Below are 24,033 nucleotides of genomic sequence, written 5' to 3'. Positions count from 1 at the left end.
AGATTATAACCGGATTCGAACCCACAACACCCGCTAGGGCATGTGGGGCCCGCTGGTACTAATGTACCTATGGACCATAGAGGTGCTGGATAAAAGGAGACTGCATAACGCCCTTATTAAGCGCGCGACGTATCTCCAAACTCTACCATCTGGTGGGGGTTATATTTATAGATACAAATTGTGCCTGTTCCTCGATTTCAGTATCGCTATAGAGTGAGTGAACTGCTTATTATCCGTGCTTAGTGTCGATGTTTTTCATTCCCTTTTTTCCTTCTACGCTTCGTCCTACTTTTTAACCAATCTAGGTGCAACCAAGCCAGGAAGTGCGGAGACTAGTTCTAATTTGTCCTTGGACAAGAGGCTTTATTCGCACCTCGAACAAATATCATTCTTATAACCAGCCCCAGCTACAGGCTTCATGGTCGGTAAAGCAGAGTTCAGCACAAAGTGAGGGTGTGTATATGTGTATGTATTCCTTACTACTTTTGCATTACCAATCTCGTTCCAGAACCCAGATAGTGGAACAAATTATAATTTGCCCTTGAACAAGAGGCTTCATTCGCACCTCAAGCAAGTACCACTCTTATAACTTGCCTTTGCAAGAGGCTTTCATTGTTAGTAAATGCAGAATGCAGTAGGAAGGATGTGGAGGGGGCTGAAAATAAACCCATGTTAAAGTCATTTGATATCGAATGGCCTGATTCTACTAAGATTCGAACCCACGACCACTCGCTTGTCAATGCAGACTCGATATCCTTGCGGCTACAGCCCCCCCCCCCCCTTAGCGTGTTAGCCGCGATTCTAAACGCGGATCTTCGACGGATTCTTATGATGGTCTGAGACCCTTTCCCCTCTAAGAGGGTGAGGGGGTCTCAGGGTGGGGGGGTCTCCCATACAAATAAAGCAAAAATTAATAACTTGAACCAATAACCATAACTCGAGAACTAATCAAGCGAATGGAATCAAATTTTGCATGCGTTTTTGAAGACAGAATTTTTTCTATGGTGCCTTAAGACCCCTTCCCACTCTGGAAAGGGAGGGGGGCTCTTATACAAATGAAACAGAACTTTCTGCATGACTCATAAACTAATCCAGGGTGTCGATTTCCTGGAAAAACCTGGAAAATCAGGGAATATCAGGGAATTCATTTTTGGATCAGGGAAATCAGGGTATATCAGGGAATTTCGAAATTCAATCAGGGAAATTTTGTTTACCCGGCAATATTGTTGATCAACTTTGGAATCAAATCAATTTTCGTGTAAAATATACGCAGACTGATCGGTTGAATTAAAACTTGTTACATGTCTAGTGACGGTTCGATTATCTTTCAGTTTGCCGTATTTTTTTATTTGTTTTGCGCCGTACAATTGTCAGAATTCACTCGCTGTAGTGCTCGAAATCGGCAATGGCAGGCCTCACGCACTTCACGGTGCAGACATCAAGATCACAAAGCGGGATACATACTGTTATTTACACGCGATCTACAGCGTTTTCACCAATTGCAGAATTTTACACTCAGAAGCCCCAAGCATTGATCATCTTCCTTCAGTGTCCATGATTCATGTCCGTTAAGGGTTACTGGGAGCATTAACGTTCTGTAGAATTTGCGTTTATGCGAGTAGGCAACCTTCGGGACTGGTTCAGCTGGTTACGTAATACGCAGAAAGCTTACATGTTTCTCTTTTCTGACGTGATCCGCAGTGAGCATGCGACTCTTGGCCTGGTTCTTCTCATCTGTCATTTTCTGGCATTCGACATCAAACAAGCTGTTACACTCACCTTTATTCTGCGAGGCGAGTGACGTAACTAATTTGGAGTCATCGCGAATGAGGTGACAATTGTCGCCTAGGTGACACGATTTGTCACTTAGGTGACACGGGGTTGTTACCTAGGTGACACGGTTGTCACCTAGGTGACAGCACGCAATTCGACTCGCCGTGGCGAGTCATGGCGAGTGACAATTGTCGTATTGAGTCACGTGACTCGCAGAATAAGGGTGATTGTCTTCCCGACGTCGTGCCTATCACTTCCCTCGTAGTTGTTGGCGCCATGGCGGATCCTTCACAGCCTACTTACGTCTTATTCCCTTTCGTCCTGCTGTTCTGCGATTCGTTGATCAAGCTTTCTGGTGTACTCCACTGCAACGTCATATGCCGTAAACCGCTAGATGTTGAAATGCAACATCCTCTCAGTGCGAGCCTTCGCCGATTTCGATAACCTTGCGTGGATCTTACGACGAGATAGTGGTCAAAGTCGCTAAGAAAAGATGTATATTGTGACTTCCAAAAAGTTTTGACCGTTAAACACGATCGATCTGGGAGCTAGAGTCTTGAATTTTCAAGTCGTGCGCACCCCATAAATCCTTTCGAACCTGTCATAGAATTCGTCCCTAGCAAAGCAAAGCAAAGTCTTGAGCATTAACCGTCACTAGACATTATCCTTCTTTATCGACAGACTTCGCAGCCGGCTGTTAGAGTACATGAAAATTAAGGGGTCAGTACAACGATTCTACTGATTCTGTCTAACAATAACTGGCTAGCCGAGAGATTCGAACACAACTGGCTTGTTAGATCAGCATCGTACTAACTGGGCGGTTCAATTCGTCCCTAGTACCATCGAATTTATGATTTGTTGGTGACTATACGTTGATTAAGCTGTAGTTGAAGAATTTGCCTTAATTCGCAACACCCATATACGGTCATCGGACCGAACGGCCGGCCACCGAACTACCTTCGAGTCAATGTTGCTTTCAAGCCTCGATAGTAGCAATCCGAAATCATGACACACAGCTTTAGTCTTAACTGTCCACCATTGAGGGTTAAAATATTTGCCATTTGGACATTTTCTAATAATATATCTAGCTAAAGTTTTGCCGTACCTCGAAGCCAGCAAAACGCACATTTTTGTACCAAAAATCTTTGGGGAATCATCTCCTTAACCCCATGCTTTTTGCAGCACAGATAACAAGCTGGAACTTCCAGGAAAGTTTTGTTGTTAGTTTAACTGAAAACTCGCAGACATGTGTCCACCTTCCAGCGGCAAAGTTACTAGTTTGAGCTGACTGAAAATTAGCAAGATTTGTTATGTTTACACGGCTGTAATTAGTTGTATGTAACATCTAAGCTTTGTGCAAAAATAGGTCGATTAGATTATTTCTCAATCTTTGTTTCTTTGGATTCAAGTTGATACCTCAAACATAACTGTCCCTATTTATTTATTTATTTACTATTTGATGGGGCTTTCAACCGTTGGTTACTTCTTCTTCTTCAGCAGCATAGAGCCGGGGTGGCTCGTGCTGTTTCAAGCATTCGTCTCCATTCAACTCGGTCTTGGGCCACTCGTCGCCAATTTCCTAGTCGTCTCAGAAGTCGCAAATCGCTTTCGACCTGGTCGAGCCATCGTGCACGTTGGGCCCCCCTGTTCCTGGTGCCGGTGGGGTTGTTGAAGAGGACCGTTTTCGTCGCAATGTCGTCCGGCATCCTTACGACGTGTCCGGCCCACCGTAGCCTGCTAACTTTCGCTAGATGTACGATGGGAGTCTCCCCAAGCAGTGCCTGTAGCTCGTGATTCATACGCCTCCGCCACTCTCCGCTTTCAGTTTGTACTCCGCCAAATATCGTCCGCAGCACTTTCCGCTCAAACACGGCAAGGGCGCGTATGTCCTCCGTAAGCAGCGTCACGGCTTCAAGTCCATAAAGAACTACCGGTCTAATAATGGTTTTGTACATTGTTAGCTTCGTGCGGCGGCGTATGCTTCCTGATCGTAGCGTTTTACGAAGGGCAAAGTAGGCCCGATTTCCCGCTTGGATGCGCCGCTGGATCTCCTTACTAGTGTTGTTGTCCGCGGTCACCAGCGATCCCAAATACACGAACTCTTCTACCACTTCTAGTTCGTCGCCGTCAACGGTTACCGTCCGTGGGAGGCGCGCATTTGTTTCCTTTGAGCCTCTTCCTTTCATGTATTTGGTCTTCGACGCATTTATTTTTAGCCCAATTCTCCTAGACTCCGCTTTCAGTCTGGCGTAGATTGCCTCCGCCGTCGCAAAGTTCCTGGCTATGATATCGAAGTCATCTGCAAAGCCTAGAAGTTGGCTACTCTTGGTAAAAATCGTGCCTCTCGTTTCAATGCCCGCTCGTCGGATCACCCCCTCAAGAGCGATGTTGAACAGCATGCAGGATAGACCGTCACCTTGTCTCAACCCTCGTCGCGTCTCGAAGGGACTCGAGAGTGTCCCAGAGATGCGTACGAAACACATCACTCGATCCAATGTAGCTCTGATCAGTCGCGTCAGTTTGTCCGGAAAACCGTATTCGTGCATTATCTGCCATAGCTTGTCTCGATCGACTGTATCGTATGCTGCTTTGAAATCGATAAAGATGTGATGCGTGGGCACGTTGTACTCCCGACATTTCTGCAAGATCTGTCGGATAGTAAATATTTGGTCCGTAGTTGCGCGAGCCCCCATGAAACCCGCCTGATAATTCCCTACGAAACCTTGTGCTATCGGTGACAGCCGGCGTAACAGGATCTGGGAGAGTACCTTGTAGGCGGCGTTTACCAACGTAATACCACGATAGTTGCAGCAGTCTAGCCGATCACCCTTTTTGTAGATGGGACAAACCACTCCTTCCATCCATTCCTCCGGTAGCTTTTCCTCCTCCCAAATCCTCGAAATAACCCAGTGTAGAGCCTTTGCTAGCGTTTCCCCGCCATGTTTATAAAGCTCTGCCGGTAGGCGGTCCTTCCCAGCGGCTTTATTGGTCTTCAGCAACCTGATTTCTCGTTTGACTTCTTGGAGATCAGGTGCTAGGACATCACTATCTTCCATGGGCGCTCCTAGGTTAATTTCCGTTCCGCCTCCCTCTGCGACTTCGCCATTAAGGTGTTCATCGAAGAACTGCTTCCACCTGTCGACCACCTCGCGCTCGTTTGTAATTAGATTCCCTCCCTCGTCCCTACACATGTCAGGTTTCGGTGTGTAGCCCTTCCGAGTTTGGTTCACCTTCTCATAAAACTTGCGCGTGTCATTAGCTCGGAATAGTTGTTCTAATTCTTCACGATCTCTGTCCTCCTTTTGGCGCTTTTTTCTCCTCAGGATCGTGGTCAACTGGTTCCTAGCTCGTCGGTACTTGGCCAGGTTCTCTCTAGTGGCAATACTTAGATAATTTTTCCAAGCGTTTTTTTTCTCCTCCACCGCTTGTTGGCATTCCCCATCAAACCAATCATTTTGTGTACTCCGAGGCTCAATACCTAGTGCCGCGGTAGCGGCCTCTCCGATTGCCGAGCGTATTCTGCCCCAACCGTCTTCGAGGTTTGAAGCACCTAACTCTTCGGAAGAAGGCAGTGCCTCATTCAGTACTCGCGCGTAGTTCTCGGCAGCTTGTGGGTTATCTAGCTGCCTGATGTTCAGCCGAGGAGGGCGGCTTTGACGTGTCCGGTATACGGTGGACAGCTTTGAGCGCACATGTACTGCTACTAGGTAATGGTCAGAATCAATATCCGCACCCCGACGGGAGCGTACGTTCGTGATGTTAGAGAAGAACCGGCCCTCTATGAGAACGTGGTCAATTTGGTTCATTGTACGTTGGTCAGGTGATCTCCAGGTGGCTTTGTGGATATCCTTGCGCGGGAAAAAGGTACTTCGGATCACCAGGCCTCGGGAAGCTGCGAAGTTTATACATCGTTGGCCGTTATCGTTTGTGTCGGTGTGCAGGCTATGGGGTCCTACCACCGGTCTATACATTTCTTCCCTACCGACCTGGGCGTTCATATCCCCGATGACGATCTTGATGTCCCGTGACGAGCAGCTGTCGTACGTAGCCTCCAGCCTCGCGTAGAACGCTTCTTTCTCATCGTCGGGTCTACCTTCGTGCGGGCAGTGCACGTTAATGATGCTATAATTGAAGAAACGGCCCTTTATCCTCAATACACACATTCTCTCGTTGATCGCCTTCCAATCTATCACGCGATCCTGCATTCCGCCCAGCACTACAAAGCCCGTTCCCAGTTCGTTGGTAGCGCCACCGCTCTGGTAAAACTGGGCTTTTCCGCCACGTATCTTCCATACCTTCTCTCCTTTGCGACAGATTTCCTGCAGAGCTACGATGCCGAGTTTGCGGGGTTCCAGCTGTTCAATCAGCACCCGCTCGCAACCTGCGAAATTTAGCGATCTGCAGTTCCAAGTCCCGAGTCTCCATTCGTCGTCCTTATTTCGTCGCCTAGGTCGATGCCGAATATTCCGCTCCGAATATGCTTGAATGTTGTTAGTTTGTGTTAGTTTGGGTTGTTTAGGGTTGGTAAACGGCTAGATAATGCGGAATATAGACCCCATAGTGGTCGTTAGCCTCTTATCCAGCAACTCCGATCCCGACCTCCTCGTGGTACCAGCCGGAATACGAGCAACCTTAGCGGAGATCGGGTAACCAACCCCGGTGGAAACTAAGGTCGTATACTAACCGGGAAGGAGGTAGTGAGTCTCGGCACTATAAGATGGCAGCCCCATCACGAGACTCGGTTGTGTTGCCCCAGTACGGCTACACACCTAAACAACACAAACTAACATTCAACCGTTGGTTAGTTCGCCCCAAATAACTGTCCCTAGACTCGATAGAAGAGGGCGTTTTCGAAACGCTGGTAAGAAATAGGTTAAGAATCTTTGATATGTGTTCTTGAAAACATGGAGAAATCTAGCTTTAGTTTTCAGCAGCTCGCATAAGCCATGCTAAAGGGTTAAAAACTTTAGCCAGAAATCGCCCAAATAAGCTTGATATTCGAGTTTTGAGGGTCAGGGAAAAATATTTGAAGCATCAGGGAAAATCAGGGAAAGTAAGGGAATTTTATTTTTGGATTTGAGTCGACACCCTGATCAAACCCGAGAAATTTTAGACTCTCCCATGAAAAACGAAAACGAAATAAAAACGAAAAGAATTTAAATTTATGAACTAGTAATATTGCTAGTTGTTTACCACAAATATGTTTTGATTTTAATAATTCATTTTTATGAACCACGTGTTGGAACTGTGACGCGAACATGAAATAATTGTTCCACTCGCCATTATATACTCAAACCCAATTGAATAATTATAACGTATGAACATTTACATTACCAACCAAATGTGTACGTCACGATTTAGGATTGGAAGCCGTGTAGCATGCTGAAATGTTTACAGTTTTCACTCTCATTATAACTGGCATGCGCGCGCATTGTGAGCGAATTTTCAACATAGTGCAGCTCTCTTTGAAAGCCTCCTCCCTTTTTCAGGTTTTACCTTTAATTCCGTTTTTGGTTCACTGTTCCGTATTCCGAACTTCCATTTATTAATACCGGTTACAAACAACAATTTTACCTTAAAGATTTGCATTTTCTCCTACGTGATGCTATGTAATACTATCGTGAGTAGCGTAGTGAGACAAATGAAGCTGTTGCATAAAGAAAATAAGCTACAGCCCAAAAATTGTTTTTAGAAAATGTAATTTTTTGTTAGTTTCAGATTTTGACTTAAGGACCGATAACATTGCATCTATCAAGAAAAAGCATTGGGAAATTTTCAATTATGTTGAACTTATTTTTGTGTGTTTGGATAAATCAAAGAAGTTAAAGTTTCATCTTGTATTCATCAAGTATATAAACTGCCTTTTCGTTACACAAAAAATATGATACTATAAAGAGTTTAAAGTTGCAGTTGATTCGAATGCATACGCTCAAGTCACATGTTCTAAAAAAGTAAAAGGCCACATGCCGACTGGCCGAAGCGTCGACGGCCTGCTATCAGAAAGTTCACTTTCCGCTGCTTAGGGATACCTACTGCTTTTATCTAGATGTGTAATGCAGACAGAACAGAGAGAATAACTCCAATGTCGGCCGGAAAGCGCAAGACTATCTCAGTTTACGTTGAACTCTCGCGTTGAATGGATACGCTTTTATTCAAGACGTTCTATCGTGCGTTTTTGCTCCACATAGTGAACGTGTCGGTAGCATAAAATTAGTGAGCATAGAAGCATTCGGACTAGATCATGTTTTTATTACATAACCCGTCTTGTTTGTATTGGTACATGAGATCAATTAATGTTGTGTGGTCCGTGGAAGATTTATCAGCCTCATAGTAAGAGCTATCTATTAAGCGATTGTAAAATAATATTTTTGCACCAACAAAAGTTACTTCCTTTGTTTTCTTTTGCTACTTTTTCTATTTTTAATATTCGATAGTGTAGAAAACTTAAACCGCTAGTATGCAGTGCTCGTGTGCTGAATGAAAATAGGTCAACGTTTTCCGGAATATGCTAACAGTTAAAATAGTGCATAATTTTTTTCTCGTAAGAAATATTTCAAATTTTATTTCTATGATAAAAAAAGTTAAATTTTTGGGAACGTTGAAACTACATGATTATAAGTTTTAGTGTAATGTTACGTTATTTTCATTATAACATACCGATTTTGTTTTGTGATTTTTGTTATAACATACATAATAAACTACTCTTGTGTTTTCAAATGTAAATTTATAGTAAAATCCAACTTCGCAGCTTCTAAAAAAATCGATTTTTTGTTCTCTTGGCATTGTAGTGCGGTCTGCAATATTTGTACCATAGAAAGGTTTTAATCCTGTGATACCGAGTATTTGACGACGCAAAACACAAGTATAAATGGTGTGAGAAATGGTGATTGTGTTCAGTCTTGTCTAAGGATACGAAATAACCGAGATAAGCTGTCTAGAAACTGATAAATTTACGTGCAAACGCATTTTGGATTAAATCTGTAACTGTATGTGCGTCGTGTTTAAAAAATTGTTGAATGAAAAATGTTTTAACAACAGCAGCACAAATTAAAAGAACTGAATTGTGTCATACATGTGCGCTCGTCGTATCAACAATGTACTATCTTTTGTCAGTTTGTGTAAATAAAGCTTTTGTTATTTGAATTAGAAGTATGCGGTGAATAATTCGTAAAATCACAGTAATATTGAGGTAAGAGTAATCTTGATGAAAGGTATGTGTAAAATCTTTTATTGGAGACATAACTCGGAGTTTTTCGAATTGTAAGCTCCCCATCCCGTAGTGCAAAAATAAGTGCAGATTTTTTCTAAAAAAAATCGATACTGGTTCAACCAGCTCTGGATTCATCTTACAAACAACATGGTTTAGTGTGTGACTAAGGTGACTAATCGACAAAAATAGGTCATCACCGCAAGCATATCCGGCTTTGTTCTTTGTTTTGAAAATGCATAGAAATTAGCAGCAAGTGCTAATATTAAAATGAGTAACACCTTGAATAAACGATCGTGCTGCAACGTAAAAAATTTCACTAATGCAAATTTTCGATAAAGTGCTACGTGCTAAAAGTACTTTTGATTAAAATTGGATCAAATTGGATACGTGCAAATTGATTAAATTTGATTAAAGTTAATTTCTGTAAAATAAAGAAAAAATATTCAGCTAAGCTAAGCGGTTGACCGAATTCAAATTTCCGGTCCTTTCACCTAACTGCTGCCATCAGATTCTGTACAGTCATCACTTTGTTCGTCGCAGAACGACAAGTTGTCTTAAACTTTTGGATCTTTTTCCGGTTTCACTTCATGGTGGCCCAAAATTTCTCGATTGGGCGGAACTCTGACGTGTTGGTAGGGTTCTTATCCTTGAGTACCATCCGCACGTTGTTGGTGGCTTACCACTCCATGGTGTTTGTTCTGTAATGGCAGGAATCCGGCCAAAACAGCATCGAACAATTTCGCTGCTTCAGGAAATTTTGCAGATGTTTTTCTAGAAACTCGTTCACTTAAATTTTCTCGTTGACGGTCCCAGTTACAATGAAAATGTTAGATTTCTAGTCACATGTCCGCTATTTTTCCTCTTCCGGTTCCTGTATTAAAACTGTCGTCCATCACCACGTAATCGGACTTCATCAGCATTGTTGTGTACAGATTCCGGGATCATGTTTTGAATATGTTGTTTTATTTACCGTCACGATTTGGAGTCATTACTTCTTGTAAGTCGATAATTTGGGTCCTGTTTTGCACAGTTGTAGACTTTCTCGACGCACGGTTGTAGACGACAATCCCAGCTTGTTTGCGACAGTGTGTGTGGTGCCAAAGCCAACTGTCTCTAATCTTGAAAATTTATAGTATTCTGTACACGGACAAGATGCTTTTCTCAAGTGAAGAAATAGTCAAGTTCAAAATAAAGTTTAAAAATTGCATTTTGTTGGTAAATAGCAATGATGAATCAAGCCGAGGCCGAGTGAATTATAACAAATTGATTTAATCAATGTTGACAAACATTGTGTTAGGTTTGTTAGTGTATTCCGAGCTGCACAAGCTACACTCGTTTTATTGTAGGTGTAGCTGGTCACAAAAAGTGAACCGAAAAAATCAAAAACGAACGCATTTGAGGAAAAGTGCTACACCGGTGTAGCTACACAACAATAACGAAAACGACATTAGAATAGTTTTAACGCTTTTAGAGTGACATAGGGGACCATTTCCAGACGTTCAATGTTATTTCATTAATTCATTAAGATTTGTACATCAATCATTATTTTCATAAATAAATAGTTTTCAATGACGCCCGGTATAGAAGTCTCTGTCATATCACGAGTTCTAGTTTTTCGCTAGCAAATGATACAATGAAGCTTTAATAAATCAATTGGTATGCTGGCTGCTAACGGCCTAAAACGGCTATTGATATTTTGCTGAAAGCTTGAAGCTTGTGCCAACATGCGTAATTTTTTCTTCTCGATTGTCTCGATTATTAATTGGCAACACATAATAGTGATTCCAGTTACAGAGGAGAAAACATATTGTGTTTCTATATTTCAATTTACGACTGATATTGCTTTGATATTCTATAAACCTTGATGGTTGTAAAAAAATAAGGAATTTCCTGTTATTTAATAACCGCTGGTAAGAAAATGTTCGTACCTTCGCTTACTTATGCCAGGTATGTTTGACAATAACGCTATTGATGGTGTCAAGTTATAGCGGGTCTAATTTCCTCTAGATAAACGCAAGGTGGTTTTCTTGAAATTGGATATCTCTTTTTGATGTTGTTGACCGACCATCCATTATCAGTTTGCCAAGGCTAAAACGGGGTTCTTTGCACTGATAAAATCTATTATACAGGAGCAAGTTTTGTTACTATCTTTTTCTATTTTTATCTTCTTCTAAGTAAGGTGTACGTTGAGGATTGGACTAATATACATATATATATTTACGATCTGTACTGTAATGCAATTTAGCGAGACAGACGATATCGCTCATATCATGAATACAAATGCACTAGTCTATCCTCTTTTGATCCATGGAAGACAACAAGTAACCTGCTTACGTAAATGACTTGTCTTCCTGTGGAGAAGATTCTTCTAATTAATTCAATTAAGATAAATGGTCTCGCTTAGGCTTCGATTTTGCTCTAACTCGACTACATGCTGATTTCATAGACATTCGAAAATTGGCAACAGATAAATAAGCAAGACACAGCAAGATGCTATTTTCAAATGAAAAATATGCAACAGTCAGAGAGTTTTCTTCTATAACTGCATCTTGTCCTGCAATTTTATTTGTGAAACATGTTTTACTGTAATTTGAAAAGGTTCTTCTTTCGTTCAACTAGAATCAATCCACCGAATCAAGTATTCTCATTCCAATATCTCGACGCAGCAAATGCTCATAATAATGCCAATTGATTATGTGTCAATCAGAAGCATATTATCTAGCATTACGATCATTCATTCATTCTAGCATTCATGTTTTGAAAAGTCTAAAATATATCGTTTTATTAACATCAAACTATCTGAAAACGATTTACCATACACATTTGCAGGAGTATATATTGCATAGTAGAACAGTATGTTGCTTACCAATTACCATACCTCGCTGTTCATGCTCCGATTTTTGTCCACTTTGGTAACGCACCAAAGCGTAACCGTTGAAACAATTAGGTTTTCTGCCTTCACCATCATCGTCAATTACCGTTAATACTGGTGGATAAAGATTTATTGACTATCGTAGCATGTTTTGATTGAATAGTTATGTACAAGTAACGCAACCGGATAAAAAAATAAAAGTGAAATAATATTTAGGTAAATATTACTCATTTCGGCGAAATCTGTTTGTGTTCTTCTATAGTGATTATACACACATCGAAATAAATCATTGCCATTTAAATGATAAATAAACGCTAAAACGTGCAGGAGAAAAGTTAACATTGACTCAAGTGAATATTGCTACATTCCAAGTAAAATGTGACTGACAAAAGAAGCAAAGTTGAAGAATATTATTTGTGTCTAAAAGTGTTCAACTATATACATTACGGATACTGGTATATGCCAAAACTACCATAATGCACGGTATACAACATTTACTCCGCCAGCATGCACTGGAGAAGCAAGCAAGCATCGATAGTTGGCACTCAATCAACGGAGTGGCGGGTAGTGGTGCAGCTTCGCCACCGAAAACTACAAATGAACGATCTCATAGTGTCGACGATGCCGAGCCGATACTTTACAACACCGAGGGTAAGTTGAAAATAATCAACACCTACACACGTAAACCTTCAAATGAATATGAATTTTGGCATCTATTCGCACTGTCTGCAAGCAAAACACGCGCTGATGCGCTAGCCTGGTTTATTTAGCCAACTTCAGTACCATTCCACAAGATTAAGAAAACTGATGCCATTTTTCAGTCAATTTGGCTGATATATTTGTGTCGGTTTACGAAGAAACTTTCCATTTCACTTACAGAATTGAGTGCTGTTTCTGATCCACAATCCATTGCTAGTGGTTACCGGTCTCCGACTTTTGAGGAATACCATAGCTTAGGAATCTCGATCCCGCGTAGCAAAAAATCTCCTGAAGGACGATCGAATGCACACTTGGATTTTGGCGGAGCCGGAGTAAAACGGATGTCCAAAAGAAATGTCACGGTAAGTTTCAGATTTGCCGGAAAACTCAGTCTTAGAAATGGTAAACGAGTTGTATTTTCAGGGTCGAAGAGGATCACTAGAAAGCGCTGCTTCGCCACCAACGGCACACTATACGGGTTATTTCCCACACGATCTCAATGATATTTACGAGTATAAGACGGATCATCAGTATTTCACCCACACAGGAGCCTATGATGAACAAGAAGCAGACAACAGATTCTCATTAGTATCAGATCACCACCGAAATCTACTCTTCCAGCGTAACCAAGGCGTGCATTCTTTGGACGAATACGCCGCTACCGCCAACAATAGTTTTAACCGATACCACCTTGAAAACAATCGCTACCTCGGACATAGGAATCGCTTTGACAACAGCAGCTTCGCTCGAAAGCTGACTTCCAGTATTTCCCAGTGTAGCATTGATAGCAATCTTTCTCAGTCGTCTAGCTCGAAAAACACCGAAAAACAGCACCGGCATCACCACAAAAGCAATCATCATCATTCTATCACAGAAATGTTGAAACATCTTGGCAAAAAAGCGCACATTTGGCCCAGTCGGACACGGCACGAGTCGATCAATGAAACCACACCGTATTATTCACCCGATGAACTATCCAGACTAAACCAAAACGATCACCAAGATTTTCGTACACGTTCGCGCTCGCTGGATGTGCAAAAAACTCGACGCATTCTCGACGATTGCGAGTCTACATACAACATTTACAATAAGATACTCAAAGAAGGTAATTTATGTAGGTATACAGTAATTGAAGTTTTATTGACTGAATATTCAACAAGGCTAACCTAAAATTAAAAAAGAAGAAAACTTATCCAATTTAATTCTACTATGTGTATTTTATTCACGACAGATAAGTTTTCTTCTTTTTTAATTTTAGGTTTCGTATTTTACTAAGACGCTCCAAAAACTTCAGTCAACAAGGCTAAGCTATTTTCAATTTACTATTATCAATATTATTATCATTATTATTGTATTAATAATTAGTTTGTTTGGAACTATACTAGTTTTGTTTACACAAATGTTGTATCTTGTGTCCTTAGTCGAAAGACGTGTTACAACATAGAAGTACCACATCAGAGCTGAGAAACGATCTGCAGAGCTGAGAACGCGATGAAAACTCGACAGACAAGTAATTAATGAAAAAATCGACCAATTATGGCTAAACATTGCGACTAATGTAAAGTTAAATAACGGTTAAAAGTAACAACATAGAATACTACACCATAATACACCTACATCTTGGCAGTTCATTTACTAAATCTTTCAAATTGATCGTACAGTTCGAGCCAAAAGGTCACAGCTTTGTGAAATTTTGAACATTTTAAGGGTTTATTAACGAAAACAATATTTTTTAAAAAGTTGTTAAAGTGACTATAATCAAAAAAAAAAAAAATAAAAAAATCGAAATCAGAAAAATATTTTCGGGAATATATTTCAGTTTTTTTAAGGACAAAAAATCCTATACTAAAATTTTCATCGCCAAAACATTTGAAAATGACGCACAAGAGAATAGAGCTTATTTTAAAAATGAATTATCTCTATGCGAAGTGATCTAGAAAAAGTTCAAATATACAGTCAGTCCACAATCATGGGTCACACACAATTGTGGGTCATTTTAGCTTTAGCTGCTAATTTCCGTTTGAATATCAGCTAATAATTGATCAAATTGTTAATGCTACTTATGATTAACAATGTCATCAATCAATTAGTATAGTATTCACGCATCAATCGGCAGAAAAAGCATAAATGACCCATAATTATGTGTGACTCATGATTGTAGAATGACTGTATAATCGATTCTCTCGGATTTGAGTCATTTTTTTCCAGATTATTCGTTTAGGTTAGGTTAGGTCAGAGAATAAAAATCCAAAATTGTGTACCGATTAAACCTCTCCTCGATTAATAATAGGGGCACCTACATTTTTAAAGAAAAAAACCCGTTTTTGTCAAATTGTTTTTGTCTAAGAGTATATCTCCAGAAATATTGAGTTTAGAAAGATACTATTTCCACAGTTTCAAAGATTACCCAAGGAATTCGAAAACGTATTATTTTGAGCAGCAGGGCTGCCAAATATTTTTTTATTCGATTTGAAAACTAAATTTCCATATTTTGTTATCAGTCGGGAGGTCTAACAGGCCTTAAATTTTCACTTTCTGACCTGAAACAAACAATCTGACAAAATTTGCTTCCAATCCATCAAGGTTGGTGAAAGAATGAGTCAAGGATTTGTCATTTAAATACAACGATTATTCTACCACTAGCAATTAAGGTTAGAAAAAGGTGTGTTAAATTTTATTAATCCCGTACTTCAAACACACAAAGATAGAAAAACCAGCCCGGTGCAGTAGTTTTAAACACCTTCGCTAAACGAACGATAGCTGCTATTATAGACTTAGGTACAAGTTTTTACTACCAAGCTCAACGATTCATGTTAATGTACATTGCATATAATAAGTATAAGTATTGGTATAGTTGCATGTTCGAGGGATTCATTCAGTGTTTGGCGCCCTTAGATAAACAGGTTTGCCGGTAAACTCAATTCTATCTATAGCAAAACGGTGCTCGGATATCGATAACTAGACGAAAGCAAAACGATTCAATGCTTATGCGACAGGAAAAAAATGTCTATTTGTGTCACAATGAGCACTCCTGTAATCAGTTTGGTCCTTGAATTTGTTATGCGTCTCTATATTTAGTTGTTTCCAATTAAAGCAACGATACTTTTATTTTGCACTACCAGCACTAGGGTAAGCATTTTAGCTACAATAGGTAACTGAACGCAGTCTATACCTAAACGTAGAAATGTGATTAAAATACAACACTTACTCTTAATTTGAGAGAAATGCGGCAATACCGATCGAATGAATATTTATTGTTTGCTTCTATTGTATCAATAATTTTTTAATTATTTATTTTCCCAGCGGCTCATATGCGACGGGCCTCGGCAGAGTTGGCGGAAAGACGCCGTGCATCGTTGGGTGCAAATCGGGGGTTGCGTGCAGATGGAACATTAGATCCTTACCACGCGGCCATTCTATTTCGAGACTCGCGAGGGGTAAGTAGCGAACAGCGAATACTTCTATTTTTATTATATTTTTTTTTATTTCAACTGTTGTGTGATCTATGAAGGGGATAGTATACCTGCCAGGCGTATTTCAGTTCTGCTGAACACCACGTTTGAAGGTTTATTAAATTTGGTTTAACTATAACGTATGCTTGACAATACGACTTATTGGTTTAATTCGGAAATTTTAGTGATAAAATTATTACGACATGTACGACATTTATTTTGAATTGGCAATATAAAAAATGAATTCAGAACAGATTTCTGGCCCATCACAACATTCTGACCGTGCGTTCAAAAATTAACATCTTTCAAAAACAATAATTCTAGAAACTTATTCCAGTGTCTACACTACAACAAAATGATTGACCCCAATTTTTTCTATGAGTAATTCATATGCTTTATTTCAATTTTGGAATATATCTTAATTGAAAAAAATTTTGGGTAGAGCGTTAGATATGAAAAACGAAAAAGTGAAATTAGACTATTTCTTACCTGGCGGTCACCAGATAATTATTTTTACATGAAAATCACTTTTTTTTAATATGCTGCCATGAAAAAATAGTCATTAGCTCGATCGCATCGTTTTTACTATGTCGCCCGTTAGAGGATTAATATTCAGTTTCACATTTCCTAACGCATATGGCATGCGAAACACTGCTGTAGGTACTATAGTACCGTGCAAGCACCATATTCAAAACAGTGCATAATTCTGAACAGTTGCAAATTTTTGTTAAATATTGACAAAACTCTAGCTAACCATTTAAATAACAGGAAATAATCAGATGTAGTGATTAAATTGTTTAAATAGCTGGAATTTTGTCAATATTTATGAAAAATTTGCAACTGTTCAGAATTAGGCACTGTTTTGAATATGGTGCTTGCACAGTATCTATTTATTAAAAAATGAGTGACCTCTCCTTTTAAAACACGGAGTTATATTAAAAAAACTCAATTTGGTTCTCAGATGCTGAAAAAATTATAATTTTGGAGCATTACTAAATAAGCTTTTACGATCATTTAAATATCTTAAACTATCAAGTGCACACTGCAACATGATGCAGACATTGTATTTTTTTTAATTTCACCTTCATTGAAGTTTTAATTTTATAGTATAATTAGTGTAAAAATCCATTTTTACTTTAACTATTTGACTGGGGGCGAAATGGGCAGCTAGGTGGGCAAAATTGTTTATTATATATTTCAAGCACTTGGCGATGTTTTTTCATGGGAAAGAGCGCCAGTGCTTACTATAATTATTTAAACGCAGTCGGCGTGGGAATAATTATTTTATATTATGCGATCGCTTCCATTTTTTCGTCCATGTTACATGCCAATTTTTTACCCTCCAATGATCGTGGCTTACTAAAGGCATTCAATTGCCACGGGTGGATCTAAAATGTCAATCAATTGTTTCAGTTTTCAGTTAGGTTTTATTTTCGCAAGTTGATTACAAAAATTAGAATTTTTTAACAGAAAACGTGATCTGAGCTTACCCCTAATAGAGTTGAAAAAAGTGGAAGGTTGCATCAGAGACCCTACCGCCTATTGACGTAGGACCACGCAGAGCTGTTGTTTGTAAATATACTTTTACTACATTCTTGGGGTGCAGTTTATGATACAAAAAATTAACGATTACATAACGGAAAGTGGATACGTTTTATACACTTATAACTCAGCCATTTTCTAAATGACTTTTGAGATCAATTTAACCCATTAAGCCCCACACTTTTCCCAGCAGGGACAGGAAGTTGAAACTTTCAGGAAAATTCTCTTTTAGGTCAACTAAGAAAAAGCCGCTGACATGTATTTTTAATTTTGACCCTGTGTCCCGCAACGCTACATTGCGAAAACGCAACGCTGGGCGTTAAAGGTATACCGTTTTTGCATACCTTCATTATCTATACCTATAAAGAAGGATTTCTGTCTGTCTGTCTGTCTGTCTGTCTGTCTGTCTGTCTGTCTGTCTGTCCGTATGTTCCTTATAGAATCGAAAACTACTCAACCAATCGGCATGAAAGTATGCATGTAGAAGTTTTTTGGGGCCAGGAAAGGTTTTAGTGATGGTTAGAAACCCCTCCCCCCACTAAGAGGGGGGGCTCCCATACAAATGAAACACAAATTTCTGCATAACTCGACAACTAATCAAGCAAATAGAACAAAATTTGGCATGTGGGTGTTTTCGGTGACAAGAATTTATTCTATGGTAAATTGAGACCCCTCCCCTCTTTATACGGGGAATTATAATTCCTCTCCTCTTTAAAAGGGGGGGCTTCCATACAAATTTCCTCATAACTCGAGAACTAATCAAGAAAATGGAACCAAATTTGGCATGTGAAGGTTTTCGAGGGCAAGAATATTTTCTATAGTAAATTAGAACCCCTCCCCACTTTAAGAGGGGGGGCTCCTGTACCAAAGAAACACAATTTTCCTCATAACTCGAGAAGTAATTAAGCAAATGGAACCAAATTGGGCATGTGGGTGTTTTTGGAGACAAAATTTTTTTCTATGATGAATTGGGACCCCTCCCCGTTTTAGGAGGGGGGGATCCTATACACATGAAATACAAATTTCCTCATAACTGAAGAACTAATCAAGCAAATGGAACAAAATTTGGCATGTGTAAGTTTTCGAGGGCAAGAATATTTTCTATGGTGAATAAGGACCCCTCCCCACTTTAAGAGGGGGGGCTCCTATACAAACAAAATACAAATTTCCTCATAACTCGAGAACTAATCAAGCAAATGGAACCAAATTTGGCACGTGGGTGTTTTTGGAGACAAAATTTTTTTCTATGATGAATTGCGACGCCTCCCCACTTTAGGAAGGGGGGCTCCTATACAAATGAAATGCAAATTTCCTCATAACTCGAGAATTAATCAAGCAAATGGAACCAAATTTGACACGTGGGTGTTTTTGGAGACAAAAATTTTTTATATGATGAACTGGGACCCCTCCTCACTTTAGAAGGGGGTGCTCCTTTACAAATGAAATGCAAATTTTCTCATAACTCGAGAGCTAATCAAGCAAATGAAACCAAATTTGGCATGCGAAAGCTTTCGAGGGCAAGAATATTTTCTATCGTGAATTAGGACCCCTCCCAACTTTAAGAGGGGGGCTTCTATACAAACGAAATACAAATTTCCTCATAACTCGAGAACTAATCAAGCAAATGGAACCAAATTTGGCACGTGGGTGTTTTTGGAGACAAAATTTTTTTCTATGATGAATTGGGACCCCTCCCCACTTTAGGAAGGGGGGCTCCTATACAAATGAAATGCAAATTTCCTCATAACTCGAGAATTAATCAAGCAAATGGAACCAAATTTGACACGTGGGTGTTTTTGGAGACAAAAATTTTTTATATGATGAACTGGGACCCCTCCTCACTTTAGAATGGGGGGCTCCTTTACAAATGAAATACAAATTTCCTCATAACTCGAGAGCTAATCAAGCAAATGAAACCAAATTTGGCATGCGAAAGTTTTCGAGGGCAAGAATATTTTCTATGGTGAATTAAGACCCCTCCCAACTTTAAGAGGGGGGGGCTCCTATACAAACGAAATACAAATTTCCTCATAACTCGAGAACTAATCAAGCAAATGGAACCAAATTTGGCACGTGGGTGTTTTTGGAGACAAAATTTTTTTCTATGATGAATTGGGACCCCTACCCACTTTAGGAGGGGGGGCTCCTATACAAATGAAATTCAAATTTCCTCATAACTCGAGAACTAATCAAGCAAATAGAACCAAATTTGGCATGTGGAGGTTTCTGGAGGCAAAAATATTTTCTATGGTGAATTAGGACCCCTCCCAACTTTAAGAGGGGGTGCTTCTACACAAATGAAATACAAATTTCTTCATAATTCGAGAACTAATCAAGCAAATGGAACCATATTTGGCATGTGGGTGTTTTTGGAGGCAACCATTTTTTCTATGATGAATTAGGACCCCTTACCTGTTTAAGAGGGGGGGCTCTCATACAAACGAAATACAAATTTCCTCATAACTCTAGAACTAATCAAGCAAATGTAACCAAATTTATCACCCACATGATAAATTTGGTTCCATTTGCTTGATTAGTTCTAGAGTTTTTGTAGGCAAGAATATTTTCTATGGTATATTTTCTATGGATTTCCCCACTTTAAGAGGGGGGGGGGGGCTCCTATACAAATGAAAAACAAATTTCCTCATAACTCGAGAACTAATCAAGCAAATGGAACCAGATTTGACATGTAAGTGGTTTTTGACGCAAGATTTTTTTCTATGGTGAATTGAGACCCCTCTCTTCTTTAGAAAGCGAGTTATGGCCCATCTCCCCTTTAAGAGGGTAGGCTTCCATACAAATGAAATGCAAATTTCCTCTTATCTCGAGAACTAATCAATCAAATGGAACCAAATTTGGCACGTGGGAGTTTTAGATGGCAGAAATTTTTTCTATGGTGAATTACGACCCCTTCCCCTTTCACGAGGGGAGCTCCCATACAAATGAAATTCAAATTTCCTTATAACTTGAGAACTAATCAAGCAAATGGAACCAAATTTGGCATGTGGGAGATTTTGGAGTCTTGAATTTATTTTACGATAGTTAGAGACCTCTCACCCCTGTGGTAGGGGGATATGGACTCTCATACAAACAAACAGAAATTTTTGCGAAACTCAAAAACTAATCGAACTCGAGAAATTCGAGACTCTTCCATAAAACAGTAGTCAATACAAGACCACAAAAACTATCTATAGTAACAGTAGATCATTCAGGACGAGACGGTGTTGCCGGTGACCCACCGTCGGAAGCGCCGCCCACTGGGGGGCTTGCAAAACTCGAGATTATGACAAAGATCATCCGAGATTCATGATTTATGTACGACACAGGTTAATTTGTGGCAATACGAAGTTTGTCGGGTCAGCTAGTTATGCATATAAATGCTTCATACTTTTTTACCGTTAAATCAAATTTGGGATTTTTTGTTGTGATTTTGAGTATTAATAAAGATTAAATGAACGAGAGTATTACATGTTATGTTTTATGATAGATATCGAAACATTTGGGTTGGAGACCATCTTTGCACTTGATGCATAGTATGCAGTTTGAATGCTAAATGCATGTCTTCGCAGATGATTAAATGCCTACCAACACGTTTCGGAAAGGTTGTAACATTAAATTTGGGTCCATGAAACTGTCGTTGTCATCACTCAATTCCTACAGATATTCCGGAGGCAAAGGTACTTTAACAATTTTATTACGCTCTTATCACAACGGCTTCTCCATCTGCCATCTGTGTTTGAAGCTGCGAATTCTATGTTATGTAAACTTTTATAGTATTTCCGGGATATTTTAAATAAGCGAGAGATAAGATTTACATTCATTTGTTTACTAAAAAGCAACGACATCAAATGAAACACCGCAGCGAACGAACGAAAACAAACGTTCCCGTTGCAAATTTTGAATATCGTTACTTCCTAGCGTTGCGTTTTCGCAACGCAAAGCTTCGAACCTATCTTAAAATTACAAAAATAATCAAAACTATGAAACAAAGTTTTTTTTGACAAGTATCCGATTCTTACTAACACTGATTAATAGGTCAGGCGTAAATAGAGGTAAAATTGACTTTTATGAGCATTTTTCCTTAACTGTCTGAAAAATAGCAAAACCTGTTGTTTTGTCACAGCTGTAATTATGGTACATGTAACATCTGACCTTTGAGCAAAAACAGGTCGATTAGATTTTTTTCCAATCTTTCTTTGTTTCTTAGGGTCCAAGATAATATCTTGAACCGGGCCTTCTCTAGAATCGAATGAAAGTGCGTTGCGTTTTCGCAACGCTGTGAGGAAATGGGTTAACCATTGCATTGGTTATAGGGTAGTTGATCCTATGGGTTAGCAACATAAGGCTGAAAATCATAAGGCTGAAACACGAAAGGCTGAAATTCGAAAGGCTGAAAACTAAGTAACGCCTACATAAGGCTGAATGGACAAAAGGATGAATGTTCGAAAGGCTGAATAACGAATGGCTGAAACTTTGAATAAACAATGTGTATGTAATGCTAAAGGCAGAGATTTCAGAATTTTTCACAATTTTAAGTTAAATCGAAGAAAACTTAATTAATTTTTGATAATTTTTTATAAATTATGAAAAATAATTACACTACATTTTATAGTGTCCAACGGGGAAAGCGTATCATTTAAGCTTAACCTGTGCACTGAGAAGGCATTGCATGCTTTTCATCTCGTTTCAATGTGTTCCAGTAAATTTTTACAATGATCCCATGTTTATGTGCCAAACACATTCCTAGATGATTCAGACGAGACGGCCGCAGGCCGCGAGTGTTCGCCGGCGACCCGCCGACGGAAGCGCCGGCCACTGCGGGGGGCAGCCCCCCCGCAGAAACCACCTCTATTTAGGTGCAAGCATTTTCCTAGGTTTACTAACTAGTAGGGGTTATCCCTTAATTGAGTCCGAACGAGCGGCAGCGAGTAAGGACAGCATATAACGAACACTTGAGCAGGCAGAAAGCCGCGAAAGTTTTATGACATACTCGCCCGTATGAATAAAACAGTTCTGTTTGCTTTGCTTTCCCCTGGCAAACCTTATAGACGAAGTCTTATATATTTTTCAGCCTTATGATGTTTCAGCCTTACGCGATATTCAGCCTTTTGATTTTCAGCCTTTCGTAGCTTTCAGCCTTTTGAAATTTCAGCCTTTCGTAGGAGACCCGTTTTCCCTTTAGAAATACTTACATCAACCGGTCAAAAAAATCATTGAAAAGAAATACAGAAAATAATAAGTAGTATAAGTATTTATCTATCTATTTTATTAGAATAAAGCGGTTGCTTTAACTAATTCTCACTTGTATTGAAAATTTTACGGAGGTAATCGTAATCGTAAAGTGCTTATTGTAGTGAGTCAGTGCAGAAGTCTCGGCAGGAATTCGTTAGAAGATACTCATTTCGTTTGAAAAATTACCAGTTCGCAGAAACTGATTATGTCATCAAGTAGTCTTTGTTTTATTAGAAGGGAGATTTAAGGTCCGTCCTTTTTCAAATTCTATCTTTCCATCATCTACGTTACTAAAGGGTGTGGCTTGTCGATACACTACTAGCAGGCCACGAAGCTGTTACTGTTTTTGCAACACGTAGTAACGAAAACTGATAGTGTTATGTGTTGCATTTCAGGTTATCTGGAAGGATTCAGCATAAAAGGAAAAGCTGAAAAATTAAGATATTAAATACCGTCTACCGGGGTGACATTGGGCCAAAAAAGCATAGGTTTTTGTTCTTTAGCTTGTTATACCCACAATTTAGCGATTAAGTTGATTCAAAGCATGTCAATATATACTTCAATGTTTAGTTAATAACTGCCAGAAAGATGGTTTAGCTACAATGAACATTGATAATATTAAAATTACATGAACTTTGGCACAATCTCACCCCTTCCAGGGGGTGACATTGTGCCAAAACCATAAAGTTAAGCTAAATACCTAATAAATTAACAGCAGTAGCGTATTTATGAACAATACACATGTAGAACAATATGAACTAGTACGTATGGGGCCGACCATGAACCACGTGGGCTATTAGAATTTGGGGGACGACCAAAAACAACGCACCTTACAAATTATAATGAAATGTATGCACGATGTATAGTAAAAGTTCTATAGCTCCTAAACAAGCAAAGCTAAAGGTATACTATATTCGGCAATGTTGTGTATTTTCACTATTTGTACAACTTTGTAAAACAGGAAAAAATCACACAACAACTACAAAAACAGTTAATATAGAAAAACTGATTTTAACGATTTTTCATTTATGAGAAATAGGATTTTTCTATCTTTGCTGAAGAGATAGAAGGTTATTGTCTTCAGCAAAATTTCTTGTAAAAATATGCTGTAAAACTTTGCAGAATACATCAATGTGTTAAATTGAAACTGAAGAAAAATAAATGTTTATTGCACTTTTAGGGGGATTATTCAAAATTTGTATTCCGCTGGACGATAGAACTTTTAATTTTAAGAAACTCTTCCAAAGGTTCCA

The 24,033-nt window shown here is 39.3% G+C and overlaps 1 protein-coding gene across 4 annotated transcripts in view; it reads left to right on the top strand.

Annotated features, from left to right (window-relative positions):
- LOC128742240 (uncharacterized) overlaps positions 1-24,033 on the top strand; it is a 131,290-nt gene that overhangs the window by 81,719 nt on the left and 25,538 nt on the right. For all 4 annotated transcript variants that reach the window (XM_053838535.1, XM_053838533.1, XM_053838534.1 and 1 more), the window contains one exon: positions 15,858-15,991. In XM_053838535.1, the coding sequence (XP_053694510.1) occupies positions 15,858-15,991 (134 nt within the window). The remainder of the gene's footprint in view (positions 1-15,857; positions 15,992-24,033) is intronic.

This window comes from Sabethes cyaneus, chromosome 3 (genome assembly GCF_943734655.1).
Source record: "Sabethes cyaneus chromosome 3, idSabCyanKW18_F2, whole genome shotgun sequence".
NCBI classification, from domain to species: Eukaryota; Metazoa; Arthropoda; class Insecta; order Diptera; family Culicidae; genus Sabethes; species Sabethes cyaneus.
The sequence above is the reverse complement of the archived record's forward strand: the minus strand, read 5'-3'. Positions and strand labels throughout refer to the sequence as shown.